Below are 17,766 nucleotides of genomic sequence, written 5' to 3'. Positions count from 1 at the left end.
ATAACTGCACATGACCAGTCCACAGAAGGATCTTAAAATTTTACAAATAAAAAAGAAAATCTAAAGAAATAAGGACAAAATCTATAGCATCTTTATCAGGAGGAGAAAGAGATGCAAATTATTTCCAGAATGTGTTTAATGCTCTCTTTTTGTGATTTAATCTTAGCAGCAAGACTGAATGTAACATTTTAATCAAGATGTGACAGTACTCAAAACATGGTGTGATAGTAATAGATGTTGCACAACTATTTCTATTACAGTAGAATTCTGTCTCTAATGCCTGAATATGCAGGCATAATATATCTAATGTTATGCAAGACAACAGTAAATGTGAAATTTTTACTTGCTGACGTACTTACAGGAATATTAAAAAAATAATTATGGAAAGGTCAGCAATATTATCACATCTTATTTGAATCCAATTCAAAAGATCCTTAAAATAGAATTCTATCTGCAGTATACATAACATTCTCTCCTGTCATTATATTTGCTAACTACTGCATAATTCCTTGATAATTACTCAATCCGTAGCTAACAGCAATCTGCTGCTACCAGACAAAATCCTCCTAAATCTCAGAGTGAGAAAGATCTCCAGTAACCTAAAATTATTCTTTCAACTTCCAAAGTTACCCTCATATAAATATCATAAACTTCTATATGAAATAGCATGAAATAAAAAGAGAAATTATATATGTTCTCTGTCAAAATCCACCTTAGATATTCTTTGGGTGAAAAGAACAGTAACCATCCTGTAGTCCTTGTCTGCATTTGGGAATCATTTCTATCTCTTTTAAGTTCCCAGTACCACAGATTCCATGTTAGAACTTAAAAGCCAAAAAATAACTATGTTTAGACATATAACTTGTTGTTGCTTTGATAATATCTTGCTTTTTTTGTGTGACTACCAAAGTCTCTACTGGTGTAGCTGGGCTCCTTGTGATGCATATTCAGAATTGCCTCTCTTTTGTCAGGAATTTTTTACTATTTACATGCTCCTCCTATATGTGCAGCTTTCAGATAATTTAAATTGAACCTGGAAGATTTAGACTCCTTATCTCTTTTCTTCTTTTTATTTTATGGGCATTTCTTTGGCTGCCCTTGAAACCTGTCTGTCTTCTCATACTGTGAACATTAAGAAATATATTCTACCTACACAATTTATTATCTTTTTTCAACCCTGAAATTACAAGAAACATAATACTGGGCATTTTGTGATCTTTAGGTACTGACATTTTACTCAAAAACATGACTTGGAGAACCAACTTTTACATAGTATAGCTGTACACAGAGCCTTTGAGGTCAGCTTGGGTTGACATAAGAACAATATGAGGTTTCAAAAATAAGCACTAATTCTTCACAATACATTGTGCTAGCAACTCTCTCCATAAATAAAATTTACCTCAAGTTGAACTTTTTGTTCTAAGTTCTTGTAAGTTCTCTGCAATAGCTCTTTTGTGCCAAGAACTCCATACCACATCATGTTTTTCGTTCGACTTCTGAAAGCAGGCAAAACAGGATTCACATATTGACATAAACACATTATTGTGTCTTGTGTTTGTAAAAAAAATTAAGAAATTCATATAAAGGGGTAAGGAAAAGAAAAGAATGGAAACATATTGGCTCTGTTACTGACAGCGTAATTATATTACCTGCATTTTTCAGGGTGCTCTTCTCGCTTATTATTAAATTCCAGTGAAATTTTTGCATCTAACCCAATTCCAAAGTAGTTGTTCATGACACATTTTTCTGAATATCCCTCCCTGTTAGAAGTAAAGAGAAAATCAGGTGTACATTTGTATAGAACATGGACACAAACATCTTTGACCAAGACTGTGATTGGTCACAGAACAGAATATGAACTAAGATACTTCAAGAGATCTTCCCTCTGAATCTTCCTGAGTAAACTGGTTTGGGCGGAAAAACCCAGCTCTGAAAGATTACTCTGTCCTACTCCTCCAGGTGAGCAAGGTAAAAGTGAGCAAATGTCTCCCATTATTTTCAGCTGCAGCAAAAATATTTGCACTGCTCAGAACTAAATCAGCACAATCCAGCTCGTTTTCAGACATTGAGGTCTACTGCCAAATGATGGCAAACAAGAAATTCATAATGCAAAAAAATAAGAGACTACAAAAATGTAAGAAGGATGCCCTTAAGGAAAGCAAAACAGTACATTTAGAAAAAAAATATTTCTTACAAGGAATCTGGATCCGGGTCAATAAACGGCGTAGCACCAAATGGATCGATGTTTGCTAGCAACATTTTGCTAATAATTGAACTTCCTGCAATGGAAGCAGCTAGACCAGCCCTTAAACCTGATTAAAAAAGAAAAAAACAAAACAAAACAAAACAAAACAGAAAGAAAATAATAAAAAAAAATTTGTATTTGATAAATAGACAAACATATAATATAAGCCACATACTGGGAAACAAAATTCATTAAAATCTGTATAGGGAAAGATTGTGATTCTATCTCAGTTTTTACCAAAATTGCTTATCTTTCCAGGTCTCTGGCTCCCTTAAGCAGAAAGGCAGCTGTGCTGCATTGTGGTAGCTCTCTTCAGGTACCACCATTAAGAAAGAAAAAAACAAAGAAAATTTAGGTTTTCAGGCCAACATTCACTGGCTGGTATAGTAACCAAATGGGTGACCTAACATCCAAAAAGACTGCTAGACCTTTTAATTCAGTTTAATCTTCGTTTCCGAACTCTCAATGATTTTTGTTTTGTCTTATCCTTTGGAAGCATACATAAGGAATATTCTTACCATTTTTACAACTGGTGGAGCCATAGTTTAACTTAATTTGAACACAGCCTCAACAGGTCTGCTTATCTGACTAATATCAATTTCACTCAACAAAATGCTCTGTAATGCATGTAAACAAAGCAAAATACTAACAGCTTTCACTTAAATTTGCCTAAGAAAAAAAACATAAGCTTGGTTCTACTGTGATTTAGCTATATTAATAAAGTTAATCAAAACGGGGTTTTACTAGTGCTCTCTAGAATTAATTACATTTGGAGCAGAACAGATATTTTTTCATGTGTCAATTGCATTTGGGTAAGAACAGATTTTTTTCCAATTGTTTTACAGAGCAGCTTTGTGTGGTTTCAGTTATCCACTTCCAGAGAGATATCCACAGACAGTTCTTACTCAGAGGGTTAAACTTTACAAAGCTTTGTTCCTCAGCCTCTTCATCCTAAACCATTGATTAGGATAAATGATAGAAGGATTTGGGGGTACCTGCGGATGAAAAATTGGATGCAACCTGGCAATGTAAGCTTGCAGCCCTGAAAGCTAAATGTGTCCTGGGCTGCATCAAAAGCAGCACAGGGCAAGGGAGGGGATTCTGCCCCTCTGCTCTGCACCTACACTGCTGCATCCAGCTTTGGGGATCCCAACATAAGAAGGACATGGGCCTGCTGGAATGGGTCCACAGAGGGCCCTAAAGATGGTCAGAGGGCTGGGTGACTTCTCCTGAGAGGACAGGCTGAGAGAGCCACAGTTGTCCAGCCTGGTGAGGAGAAGGCTCCAGGGAGAATTTATTGTGCCTTTTCAAAATATAGAGCAGGTTTATAAGAAAGATTGAGAGACTTTTCACCAGGGCCTGCAGTGACAGGAGAAAGGGCAGTGGTTTTAAACTCAAATGGGGTAGGTTTAGATTGGACAAAAAGAGGAAAATGTTTGGGATAAGGGTAGCGAGACATGGGAAGAGACAGCCCAGAGAAGATGTACAAGCCCCACCACTGGAAGTGTCCATGGTCAAGCTGAATGGTTTTCTGAGCAACCTGATCTAGTGAAAGATGTCAATGCCCATGACAGAGAGCTGTACTAGACCATCTTTAGAGTTCTCTTCCAACCCAAACCACTCTGCAATTCTATGACCCTGAATTTTGCTTTTCACCCTTCAGAATCAAATGCAACACTTCTGCTATTTCTGGTGTTGTGCCAAATGGTCAGAAATATTCTACATCATTATGCATTTCCTCCTATACAATACAACACAAAGATGTATATGTCAGCTTGAACAAATTCAGGGCATGAAGTAAAAGTCATTATTTGACAGCAAGCAGGAGACTGGAAGACAATATTAAAGTAGGGTAGTAACAGCAGATTTCAAAATCATAATTACCTGGGCAGATAATCCTCGTGTTAAGTACAGGGAGATTTTCCTTGCTTGCTGCCAAAGCTGGAGCAGAGAAAGAACCTGTCTGAGAATGGATACCTCGGCTTGTACGTCTATCAGGAGATCTTGGTGCAGTTTTAGCTGTGCAGAAAAAATAGAAGAATAATAATTAGACCTATTATGACATTACCAATACATAGTTTTCACAGCCCTGAAAATATATCGAAAGCATTAATTTAATCTGTTACCACTCCATGACAAAAGTCCTTCCTCCTCATATCACAGTTTTTCTTCTAAATTCAGGAAGAAAACTAGAAACAGACCAAGTGATAAACACAAATTAAAATGAGTAAGTGTGCATGGCACTCAACATGATGAGCTCCCAACTTATACTTCAAGCTACCAGCAAAAAGTATTATATGTATTAAATGTAAATATGTTCATAAAATGTATCATATTCACCTTAAAATACAACAGTATTTAACACTGCAGTAAACTTCTGATAAACATCTTACTGAGATAATTAAACTTAAGTTTCATCTATGTTTACTTATAAATATACACATATTATACAGTAGATTATCATTTATAACAATTTAAATATAGGTAGTTCCATTGCCTGTAGGTTAGAGTATCTATCTCATCAACACCTACACTATTTTTTTCAAGCAGCTAAAATGGGCCCATGCCTGCATCTGATCCTGAAAAAAAAATCAGAGAAAATTCTGATATCTTTATTTACAGCCAAATTGAAAACTTCAAGGGAAGGGAAAAAGCCATGTTCACCTTTGTCTTCTGCATTTAGAGATTGTGGGAACCATCAGTTTTCCATCATCTTTTTTCACAGAAAAACTCAGAAAACAAACAAGCCAGCAATTTCCCAAATAATTAACTTATTAAAATTGTCCAGAAGATGGATCAGTGAAACCTTGACAGATATCAATGTTTAGTAGCTAATATAACTGTTACTGACAAAGGCTCAGGAAAAGGAAAGGGAGGAATATCAAGGGGGAAGAGAGGAGATTCACAAAGAGTAGATGGTAGCTCAGTTATCCAGTTATCCTGTGGCTGCCTCTGGAGGCGATGAAGAAGGATTGGCTTTGCAGAGGGCTGACCTCAGGTGCTGTAAGTTACTTTCCTGGGAGAACCTGTTTCATAAAGTCTGAGAGAATATGCCAGTTCCTGCTTCACAGCCTGGGGAAGTCAGCCTTTGTGAGGTTCAGCCCCATCACACATATCCAGAAACTGGTTGCACCCCAAGGAAAAAGTTTGGGTATTACCAAATGCTTTGTTATAGCATTTCCATGTGCATGTAGAAAACTCTTGCACAACAGAGGACCACAGACAGACACTTCTTGGCTATCTTTGCTCCAAATTATCTCACATGTTAAAACTACTTCATCTTAGGACAACTTCAAACCTGATCATCTGAAGAAGCTCAGAACAAAAAAATGAAATTATTTCAGGATAATCTGATTTGTCCTCTCAAAACATGAAAACTAATCCAGCAAAAATAGAATTAGTAGGACTATCATCAAGACAACAGCAGGGAAACAGCATCAGGAAAGTGGTGGGAAGGAAAGAATCCATCCTTTTCCCTGTCAGGAGTGGGACAAATCAAGTCATGTCAATCATAACTTAGCCTGAAAGTAACATGGGTGTTACTGTATAAAGACACTAATGGAAAGAAAACGTTGAGTGGGAAAACCTAGAGACAAAAGGAATAACTAGAACAAGGGTTTAGACATTGTGTTCACATCACTTCAGGCCAGGATTTGTCCATTCATGGCGGGGGGGGTTTTAAGTGATGATAATCTAACATAGAACTGTAAATGGAATGGCAAATTCTTCACTTTCTTGTATCCTTGGAGTAAGATTACACACCTTTCTGGATGACTTGCCGAAGTAGAAAAACAACACATTGATTTGTATCTATGCATTATAAAACACTGTAATAATGTCAAAAAATAAAATCGAATAAAAATGGCAAGTGATATCTAATGATAGTCATAAATACATCTATGAGTTATTAAATATTCAGATGAAGGTATTAACATATAGAAAAACATTATCTTCATTAAATGACCAGAAAGACCCTCATAGGGTATAATATAATACTCAGAACAAAATTAACGTTCATTTTTCATAATACTACTGAAAAATTCCCCACACTGTTCACACAGTCTGTTTTCTCTTGTGCTCTCTCTCTGTACTTGTGAACAAGGCAGTTGTATTAAATAGGAAAATCAGCAGAGCAGCTGCTCTTTATTTGACAGATGAGACTCACGGGAATGACTGCAATAAAGATAAACTTTTGCTGTGAATGCTCTGATAAAAACAACAGAGCCTTAATGAGTAAAACTGATGTTTCAGTGCAGATAATTGAATTCATGTTTCATGCTTTGTCCTTAAACTGTCCGGTGACAGAATAATACAGCTCCCCATTAGGTACAGAAATTATACCATCAAGAAACAAGGAGTTCAATAAATTTCTAGACCTGTATATCTTTATTATACAGTTCTGACAGTAGGATTTGGTCATTTGTAGGGCCAGCATCCTCTATGAGCTACTATTGAAAAGAGACAACCAACATGCAACATGATTCCTATAACCAAGAGAAAATAAAAGGGACCAGTGAGGAGACAATCACTGGAGAAAGCCTTTCTGGAGAAAACATGAGATCCAGGGCCAGCAGAAGCCCCAACATCCCAGTGTCTTATTTCCAAAGTAGAAGCTACGGACACAGGCACCAGCTTCAGAGCAGAGCTTTATGGGGACAGCTTTTGAAGATTTTAATGTGGGTTAGGGTGAAAAAAGGAGATGCAAATCCCAAAATACTTTTCTCATTTTGCCCCAAGAAGTTGCTCACCAGGTATCTAGAGGATGGGCTTTGCTGCCTACCAGCTACCACTGTTTCTCTATGACTCACAGATCATCTTGTCACCTCACCAGCCATGCATCACTGTCCATTTTAATTATATGGAAATGACTGAAATTTCCATTGCTAAGAAGCATCTTGCCTAAAATTTCTATGTAGCTTGAGAATCTCAGTCTGCAACTGAGACATGCTATTGCCACCACCACCTAGGCTCTTTGCTCAGGTTCATGTAGAAAGGTGAGGGTAAACACTGGATTAAATTCAGGCACTTCTCTCCCCAAGAAGTGTCTTCTCAGCTTTGTAAATACACTCCAAAATACTGCTTATCTATTATTTCCCTCATTTTTCCCTTAATTTTAATTTATTCAAATCTATTAGAATTTGTGAGTAGTTTCCAGTCAAATAGGATGCTAGTATTTTTAATAATGGAACCAATTATGCTCCAAATACAAGTATAAAGAGATGAAAAATTTCTATTTTACTCCTAATTTACTCACTTGATGGAGACTCAAGTTCCTTTGTATCTTCCTCTTTTTCCTCTTCTTTGGATTCATCCAATTCTTTGCTGTATTCTACTGGAGACTGGTTCACTTGTTCTTCACTATGAGCATTCTGCTCATCCACAACTGTTATTCAGAGAAAAGACAAAGTTTCAAAGATTCTAAAGAAAAACTGCATACACTGAAATAAGCACTTTTTTTGGTAGCTTTTAGTTTTAAAATATCAACAAGAGAGTTCTATCGTCAATTCAGTGAGAGTCAGTCAAGTCTTTACCAGTCGATAAAGATTTACTGTCAGAAATTTTCATTTTGTGGAGGCTAATAGTTAAAAGAAATGTACTTCTATATGTGCACACACATACATACATAAGTATTCACACATGCAGTCATCAACATTCAAATAAGCTGCATTTCTTTTCCTTGCAGCTTGTAATAAGCACATAATTTTATCTATGTAAGGATATAGAAATCAAATTTTATAATGAAAACTTGTTCCATTTTGACAAACAAACATCATTATCCTATCCTATTCTACTGGTCTGGATCAAAATGTTGCTGATGTGCACCTTTTTCAGCTTGTTCAATGATCTGCCTCACAGCCTTCTTCAAGCTGTTTGCTCGGAGCATTAACTGCTCCCTTGGTTTGAAGAGCTTCTGGGAAGATTTCGAGACACACTCTGCTAATTGCTCTTTACTTTCAGACAAGGATTCTTCACTTGAGAACTCCTCTGGCTCTTCTTCCACAATGGGAGGAGCAATGCCTGGGAGAATGGGAGTAGCCTGGGCTTCTGTGTGAAGAGCCTGGAGCAATAGGTCCAGCTTTTCATTTAACTCTGAGCACTAAGACAAAGTAGAAAAGACACACACACGTCAATCAAAAAAAAAATTCAACATTGAACATGTGAATATTTTCAGGAAATACAACACCAGATTATATTTGAAACTGTAGGTGTCTTTAGTGTCTATGTAATTCCTCATGTAAAATCCAAACCCAGGTTCAACACTTCAGAATGTCAGATTATGAGTAGGTCTGCATGGGCTTTTTGCAGACCCCGTGACACTCAACCAGATTAGAGCAATTATAATAAAAACCTCCTACACTTAGATTCAAATAACACTCCATGCTAATGAGTGTTATTTGAATCTAACACTCAGCCTGCCCCATAACTGCACGGATTACATCCTACTCCTACTCCTCTTGCAATGATTTGCAGCACAGAAAACCATCAGAAGTTTGGCCATACATGGGTGTTCAGTGCCCTAATTTTGAGAGGTATCTATCAGCTGTTAGACTGAGACACATGGGGCTGTTCTTGCCATTCAGCTGTATATTTGAGCAAGTGAGTTGTCACAGAGCAAGCAGCTCAAGCCAGAATCAGACACTGTCAAATGCCTCTCCCCAACACTAAGTAATTTTTCTCTCTAGGTACACAGAGAAAAAAAAGATTTTCTGAGCCTAAGAGAAAGCACTCTCTAGCCTTGAAATGGTTAAAAACTAATTTTCTAAAATGTGCATTGGATAGAAACATGAACCACAAATTGCCACTTAGCAAGTACATTTTCTTACTCTGGTATTGTCAAGGACTTTATTTTCTTCTTTTCAGCTCATGTAAATTTTGTGTCTCATACCAAATCCTACTGTTGTTTTCTTTCCCAATGTTTTTGTAACATGATCTCTGTATTTTGCAGCTTAAACCACTATTTTTAACATTGTGGTCTGCTTCCCCTTCATTCTCGCAGCATACTCTTCATTATCCCACTGTTTTCCTGTAGCTAACTTAATCCCTAGAAGTATAACTAATGCAAAAAAACCCACCCTTTTATGTCTATGTATGCTACCATGAACTTTATCCTTTATGAAGAAAGAAAGTATAAACAGTTTAAAGGGATCTCAGAGTTTAAAGATGATTTGGAAATAATTAACTCTATGCAGTAAGAAGAGAAGAATTTTGAAGTGACTGGGTGAAATGAAAACCAAGCTGGGCATTCTAGAGCAATGTGAAAATGAAACATCCATGAGCTATAAACTCTAAGAACCCAACAACTTTAAACCTGAACATAGTCATAGTCTTACTTTAATGGCCATGGCATCAGCTTCCTCTGCATTTTCCGTTGGTTTTTCATAAGTCTTCCCTATTTTGGCAACAAAGTCCTTTACAGTTTCACATAAAATTCTTCAGATAAAAAAAGGAGAGGGGAATAAATTAAATGAAATAAAATAGGTATGTTTTGAATATTAAATTCTTACAGCAATTTATTTTTATGTACACCGTTATAAATCACTCTTTTTGGAAACTGAACTCCATGATCATACTTGCAAATCAGATGACACTCTTTTCAATAGCTTCCAAAATCGAAGTGATAAGCTTTAAAATAAGAACTCTTTCACTTAAGCCTTGGCATACATTGTATTTCAGCCTCTTACCTAAAATTAACATGACTTATTTTATCCATTCCTTTGCTTGTACACTTTCCCTACAAGAGACCTTAGCAAACTTGCATTCAATTTGGTAACTTCCCATGCAAAGTTGGAGCTAAAAAGCCGTGGAGAAAATCTACTGACTTTAAGGGAGCACTTCTTAGATGAAAGCATATGGCCACATACATGCCCATTGCACAGCTCGTGTTTTTGAACCAACCCTGAAGCTTATCTGTGCAAACTACAGTGGCTGCAATGAATTTTCACTGTGTAAATCAGAAAAAGACTTGGTTCTTGTTACCTGCACTGCAGACAGACAGCAAACTTACTAATGAAGTGCCAATAATTGCTTAGTACTGTTCATTTGGTTGACATTTTTCTGACAGAAATTAAACAGATTTAACAAGGTACAGAACAAATTTAGAATCTGGAGTTAATAATATCCTGCAGTTTTATCTTCTACATATGCTATATATAGTTTAAAAATGAAATTTTGTTAACTTGCTTTTACAAGAAAAAAAAAAAAAGATGTAATGCTATTCAGATGTATTTTAAAAGATTCCATGAGTAGTCTTTTGCATATTGCAAAACGCAAGATGTTTTTTCATAGAGAAGGTATACACAGAACAGCTCTGACTTCAGATTATGTCCATGATTTGCCAAATTTCTCTCATTTCAAGATGTTTCAATTCGGGGAAAATATCCCATTAATATCGTAGATCAGTATTGATTGAACTGATATAGACTGGAATACAGCAAAGCTACCTGAGCTGAAGTTCTGCTTCACACTGATGAAATTGTTTGTCCTCTAAACATATGCATTACAACAAATAGCCAGAAGGAATGCAGTGTGAAGCAGATCACATCTTTGCATTATTTAGTTTCATATTTAAGCCACGCATGGATTTGGAATGATTTAACACCATTTTATATAGATAATGTGTGATTATTGCTTTAATTTAGAATGAAGCCATCCATTACAACTGCACCATCTAAAAATTTTGCAGAAAAGAAATCCACTCTAAAAGACATAAATCAAGATATATTAAGCCAAGCCAGTTGGCCATCCATAAGAAAATCAGGCTTAGACAGAATGCTATTATGGTGATGATGTTACATGGGGAATTTATCCCCCACATAGTACATAAAACTAATTGACTCACTTGGCAGATGATATGACAACTGAATGCTGATCAGAATTGAGAATCTTTGCAAGATGAGCAGCAACTGAATCCTCATAAGCAGATATCTGAAAACAGAAAGAAAAGAGACTTCATTCCAGCAGTTTAACACCAAGTAGTGGGTTTAAACACCTCAAAAATAGCAGGATTTCCATTTCAGATCTAATACAAGACCAAGTGTCTGGCAACAAAGATTCTATGTGCATACTGTATTTTATGTACTAGATTTTAAATATTCCAAGTTGGACTGCATCTGAGATCTTGCTCCACCATTCTTTTCCTACTGTAGAGAAAACATTATTTCTAGGCTAAAATCAGTCTGTGAGGCAGAAAATAATTTACCTTCTCAGATTCATAACAACCTACACTATTATAATCTAATATCTTTTACTTCTAAAATAAGTAAGGCTTTCCTCAAATAAAGTGCTCAATGAGAAAAAGAATAAATTTAAAGTTTGCAGTTATGATCTGGAATTTTCACTTTACTGTCAGGTGGACTCTCACGGACAGGGGGTACCTCACAAACCACAACTGACAAAGGCTGCCAAATTTGTATAATGTTATCAAAAACCAATCCTCAAGGAGCAACCCATTTAGGGCTTAGCCTTTACAAGAACATTAAAAATTACAAATTAAAAAATACTAAGGAAAATATTTGGACTGGATCAAAAATGAATCCTCACACACCATATCTTATCTCAAAATAGCTCTGAGTCCAATTTTAAAAGAAAATTTTAACAAAAGTCCAAATCCAAAGCTAAAAATAAATGCAGTTCTAACAGCTCCCTTTAAGAATCTCTTGAAATCTCTTACAATGCTTTTGTTATTTATTTTGGACAGACAGATATATCACTTCAGTTTTTTCTCCTAAAACCCAGCCTTCATTGTAGGACTCTGACATTGAATCAGTTTTCATTTCAAAGGAGAAAACAAAATATAAACACCTGATCTGTAAGAATTAACTAGTTTTTCAAACATCAGTACAAGATTTCTGGAAATCAAGTGGAATTAGTCTCCAGAAACTGCAAGAGGAAGGGAGGGGAAAATAAAACGAATGAAATACGTACTTCCATTTGCTTTGCAAACTGTGGTATAATCCAACACCTACTATAAGGTTAATTTTTTTTTTTTTTTCTGAAATAGCTTAACTCAGTAAACAATGTAAAAACCCCATTCAAATAGATATTGAACAGGGTACTCAAAATCAAACAGTTTTGTCCAACTCAAGTAATGACAGGTATTATAGCCTACAGAATACATTTTCTAAAAAGAAGTTTTATATGAGCAAGCAGTTCCTTCCATTTTCAGAATGGGCTAAAAAAAGTTTCAAAGCCAGAAATAACTGGAACAAAATGATGATGAAGACACACTTGAAAATTTTAACTGTCTTGAAAAATTAGGGGTGATAAAGCCTTAATCTGCATTGCTGACATCAGAAGCAGAGCTGTGTGCAAAGCAGCCCCCTTAAAATCTCAGCCTCTTTGCATCTCTTTATCCAGCAATCCATCAAAGGTTATAACCTCCTTGCCAATTAAAAGAGCCTGAATAATTAAATTGTTCAAGAGACTGCTGATTAATTATGGCTTCTCAAGTACTTTTGAGCTACAGTTGATATGCATTAACTTTCTTGGGAATATATTATTTTCTCCTTTTCAGTCAAAATTTTCATGCCAATTAATTTGATTAAAGCATCTCCCTCTCTCAAAACTGAAACCTCATCAGCTAGTACAAGCAAAATTCTAGTCTGGAAGACAGACTAAGCTTTTCTTTGATGAAGCTTAGGATTTTGAGCTCTCTCAAAGAACAAAGAGAAAGTTGGGCGATATCACCTGATCAAACTCAAGCTGCAAAATCTTCTGTCTTTAGGAATACAGCCCTTGCCTCCAAAATGCTGGGGGCTTTTTTTCAATGCTTAATCCAAACTCAACATAGCAGACATTTGCTTTTATATATTAAAAAAATACCTTATTTTACAAATAATTATGTATATTATCATAGTATATATATTATTATACAGTAATATAGCACTTTATTATATTACTATATTAAAAATTCTATATAATATAGAATAACATGTAAGAATTATCTAAAATATATAGTATTATTATATCACATAATAATATGACACTACATTACACTCTTGTCTAACATGATACATAAATAAGCTTTCTCATACATATTAAAATATACATATACATGCAGGAAGAAATTTTTCAGAAAGCTTTGCTGTAGACTCCTTTTCTTCATTCCTTCTCGGCAAATAATACAGAACTGGAAACATTACTTGCTTGAGATATACAGCAAGAAAAGGCCTTAGTTCAGTTACAAGATCTCAAAACACCTATTTTTCACACAAATGCTTCAGTTATGGCTACTGACATCCCAGGAGTGCCAAGTTAAGTACACAAAACAACAAAACAAAAGTAAAAGTGCACCTGGCACTCCTCTGACTCTTCTGCTGTCGCAGGAAGAATAGAAGGCTTTGCTGGTAATTTCAGTTCATATGACATTATACTCCACCTGAAAGAAACATAAGTTTCCAGACTGTTAGTTTTACATTCTCTCTACTATATTAACAAAAAGAAAATTCATTGTCACACCACAGAATAGCTATGTATAAAAAAAAAAGCAGCTTAATTTGTAGTTGTAAACTATATTGGGTGACCTAACTGAGATTAAAGGTAATTATTTGTTTTATTGCTCAGATTATTTTTAGTGATTTGACTATCAGTCTCATTTGTTAAAAAAATACATGGGTCATTCAGTATAGGCAATAAAGATTTTCTGGAACAAAACCATTCACGTTACAAAAGAATTTGTGCAAACATGCTACATAAGTCAAAGGAAACTAGACACCTTCCTAAAGAAAAATCTTTAAGGTGACATTAGCATTCCATCTCAACTAGAGGAGGCAGCATGAAAAAGCAAATGATGAAGTGTCTTCCTTGACATATATATATATATTTTTTTGTCTGGTACAGGACAGCACTTGACAGCACAGATAGTATGAAACCACTAATAGCAACAACATCTTTCAAAGTCTGCTGAAAAGAACACGTAATCACTGCAGATGGGCCTTGGGAGCAAGTCCACTGAAATTAGACCAAAAAATGAAACAGAGGATTTTTTCACTACAGAAAAAGGGAAACATGATTTAATCTACAAGTTGTTCAGAATCTGAGGATCAGTAACAAGCATTTCTCTACATACTTCGCAGTAAAGCAATCAAGTAGTCTGCAGAAAAGCTTAAAATAAAAAAGGCTTTTTTCTCTACTTCATAAAAATAACCTAAAGTAAAATCCCTTATGATGACATTCAAGTGTTTTGTAACTAGAGCAAGAACAGAAACACTCATGAGAGAAAGGAACAGCATAAGAAATACTCCTCTCAAAAGCAGTGCTAGACTTACATTGGAACAACATCACCATCATCATGTCTGATTTTTTTTTTAAATAGGGATTGCTGCTTTCCTTTATGGATGAAAATAGCACGAAACAAGGAGTGGTAAGATCTCATTTTTTTGACAAAGAGAAAGCCTCAAACAGAAGTATTAGTCATGGATCCAATTAGCCCAGCATCTTGTCAACAGCTGATGCCTCAGGAAAGGGTGAAAGCACTCAAGGTGAGTTTTCCTCACATCCAAGGACAGAGAGCTCAATTGTTTTCTAAATAAAGATGCAACCATTAATGGTGTCTAATAAGCATGCATAGAGTCCATAAAATTGCTCAAATCAGTTTTGAACAGACACCATTTCTTAATGATCATATCTTCTTGTAAGAGGCAGTTATGCAGGTCCTTCAACTGTGCAATGTGCATATCTGCTGTCAACTTTTGAACATGTTTGGACAGCACACTTCCCAGTTCCATCAACCATTCATCCCTCTGACTCTTTAGCTTAAAAAGCAGGCTAAAGGGCTGTCCCAATTACAACTGCAGCTTCCTTCATGATTAAGACCTGCACTTAACCAAAACCCACCGAACACCAAGTCTCCAAGATGGATTTTAGGCCATTGGAAACCCAAATAAATACAATTTAAATCTCATTGTAAGTGATGTATAAGCACATTTACTTTTACCTGTCTAACATTTTTGTGCTGGCTCGTTCAAGCTTTTCCAAAATTTGAGGAAGCTGTGTATCATCATCACAGGATCCTCCCCAACCAAGGACACGAGCAAGGTCATTTCCAGTACCAAGAGGTAACACTCCCAACTGACACTGAAACACAACACAGGAACAAATCTACTATTGAAAACTAGAAAGAAAATACAAATGGTTACAAATGCATGCTATTTCAATCAACAAATGTTACTTTCATAGATGATGTCTAAAGGCTGAAAGTCAAATTGTGCTATTCTGCTACAATTCATCCTGTTTATAACCATGAAAACCTTCATTAAACAGTAACTATTGAGTTTACCTCATACACAGAGATACAACAAATAACCAAGCCAAGGAAAAGGTAAGCACACAAAATTAAGCCTAGCCAGTCTAGGAGAGGAAAGTAAATATGCACACTTGCCTGCTTGTGCAAGCTGAGCTTATCAATTTCTGACAAGACCCAACCCACGCTTCCATCGCCACCACACACAAGGATCCTGAAGTTGTCAAACTTCTGAAATAATCGCAAACTGCAGAGAAAATGCAGAGCTAGTTACATCCATTAGCAAGAGAGCAGTGACATTCATTAGCAATTGTTACAAGAAAATATTATACACAGCATTTTTATGATCCTTTTATTGTTGTGGGGTATGGGGATACAACCATCTACCTAATTAACCTATCTGCAGCCCATCTGTCACTGTATATTCCACTTATATTGACATTTCTGATAAATAACATGCCAAGTTATTATTTAAAAAAATCCCTTGATATTGTTTTCAGGATTTTATAAATCCAATTTTATTGATCTTATTAATATTTTTTAAAAAATTAAGTGATAAAATTGCCACTGCTCCATGCTTCTCACTTCAGCCAGAAGCATAGTGCACCACTGGGGATTTTTCACAAGAAAAGGTAAAGACAGAATGACAGGATGTGCTCCACAATACAAGTGGGCTTTTGTCAGCAGGGGGATAACTAAATGTAAGGACCATTGAGAGCAATTCTTAAACATAAGGTGATCACAAAAATACAAGAAAAAATAATACAAGTATTTCATATTATATCCTTAAAGCCATATGCTGCTTTGCTACCTATTGGTCTTCCTCCTGTTCTCTGACTTTTAACACCTCCAGAATATAACATTTGGACAGTACAGAAAAGGAGGACAAGAGAGACAGAAAATGCAGAAAGGTGAGACATAGAAGAAACAGGAATGAGATGTGAAGAAACAGCCAAGAGGTAAAAACAACAGGGACTTTAAAAACAAATAAATAATAAAAATAAGAAATTGGAAATATGAACTCTTAAAATACTAAAAACAAATATATTTATTTTTAATGCATGTTATTTTCCAGAATATTAATAATTTCTGAACCATTTCTAAAAGGAAACATTTTTGAAGCATTTGTATATTTTCTAGAGAAAATAATGTCACTTGATTACGATGGGCACATACCTATTCAGAACAAAAGAAGCAGATATTTAAGAGGAAACAAAGTTGATACCAGAGCAATTTATCTTATCCTGAGAAAAAGGAGAAAACCCCTAGAAATACACTGTCTCATAGAATGCACCTCTGTTTTTTAGATCAGCTAGAAAGAAAGAAGTGCGACCTGATGTGATGGAATAACTGCTAAATTATTCCTCTCCTTGGAAACTCTGGGAGGAGTACTTAAAGAACCCAACATGAACTGCAATTTCTGTGCAAAATCAAAATGAGCCACCTCAACCATGCTAGAGCTATATGTAGGAAGGGAACTTACAAACATGTTTTTCAGACTGTCTCCTTTCAAAGACTGTCTAATCAATTAAGACAAATGTTATATGACATTATAATTACACATACAAAATGCTAGCTAAAAGTGACTTAGATTCAACTCAAATTATCAGGGTTATAATGAAAAGAATATTACAATTCAAAGAGTTACGATATGACATGTCCATAACACACAGTATCAATTATTATAATCCACAGCTGTAATTGATTATATTTGTATTATTTATGCACTGCTTGAATTGAATTTTTGTGGATTTGTTTCATCTACTTTTTATCATTAAATATAATTCTTTGTCTTCAAGAGTACAAAAATTAATTCTTTGTCTTCAAGAGTACAAAAATTAGTGCTTCTAGTTGCTGTAACTGAAACTATTAGGCCATTTAACCACATCACTATGTCTGAGTGTGAATTGAGTTAGGCAACAGAAATATAGGCACAAATTAATCTTCATGAATGTGCAAAGATGCGTGAGTTGTGGCTACCACTATGCAAATTCCAACACTATCTCTCCAACAATCAATCCTTAGATTTTGGGGAGAAATGCCTGGTGATTTTAATTGTGTTCTTGCTCCAAATTCTGTGGGATGGTCATTTTCTTGACTATTTGCATATGTTGCATAAACCATATTTTGGATATGGCTTTCACATGAAAAGTTTTTCATGTACTTGTTCATTACCCACTGCAGACCCCTCCTGCTGACATTTGTCTTCAGAATTTTAAGATACAGAGCACATTTGGACAATAGTTTTATTCCACAGCTACATACAAAAAGGTCAGAGGAA

The 17,766-nt window shown here is 35.5% G+C and overlaps 1 protein-coding gene across 5 annotated transcripts in view; it reads right to left on the bottom strand.

Annotated features, from left to right (window-relative positions):
- The window catches only part of DGKH (diacylglycerol kinase eta), a 161,012-nt gene that overhangs the window by 30,932 nt on the left and 112,314 nt on the right, over positions 1 to 17,766 (bottom strand). For all 5 annotated transcript variants that reach the window (XM_015633234.3, XM_015633242.3, XM_015633251.3 and 2 more), the window contains 11 exons: positions 15,624 to 15,732; positions 15,180 to 15,319; positions 13,538 to 13,622; positions 11,085 to 11,170; positions 9,577 to 9,676; positions 8,069 to 8,342; positions 7,500 to 7,628; positions 4,130 to 4,264; positions 2,195 to 2,312; positions 1,650 to 1,760; positions 1,400 to 1,496 (listed from right to left, as the gene is read on the bottom strand). In XM_015633234.3, coding sequence (XP_015488720.1) covers positions 1,400 to 1,496; positions 1,650 to 1,760; positions 2,195 to 2,312; positions 4,130 to 4,264; positions 7,500 to 7,628; positions 8,069 to 8,342; positions 9,577 to 9,676; positions 11,085 to 11,170; positions 13,538 to 13,622; positions 15,180 to 15,319; positions 15,624 to 15,732 — 1,384 coding nt within the window. The remainder of the gene's footprint in view (positions 1 to 1,399; positions 1,497 to 1,649; positions 1,761 to 2,194; positions 2,313 to 4,129; positions 4,265 to 7,499; positions 7,629 to 8,068; positions 8,343 to 9,576; positions 9,677 to 11,084; positions 11,171 to 13,537; positions 13,623 to 15,179; positions 15,320 to 15,623; positions 15,733 to 17,766) is intronic.

This window comes from Parus major, chromosome 1 (assembly GCF_001522545.3).
Source record: "Parus major isolate Abel chromosome 1, Parus_major1.1, whole genome shotgun sequence".
In the NCBI taxonomy this organism is placed as follows: Eukaryota; Metazoa; Chordata; class Aves; order Passeriformes; family Paridae; genus Parus; species Parus major.
The sequence above is the reverse complement of the archived record's forward strand: the minus strand, read 5'-3'. Positions and strand labels throughout refer to the sequence as shown.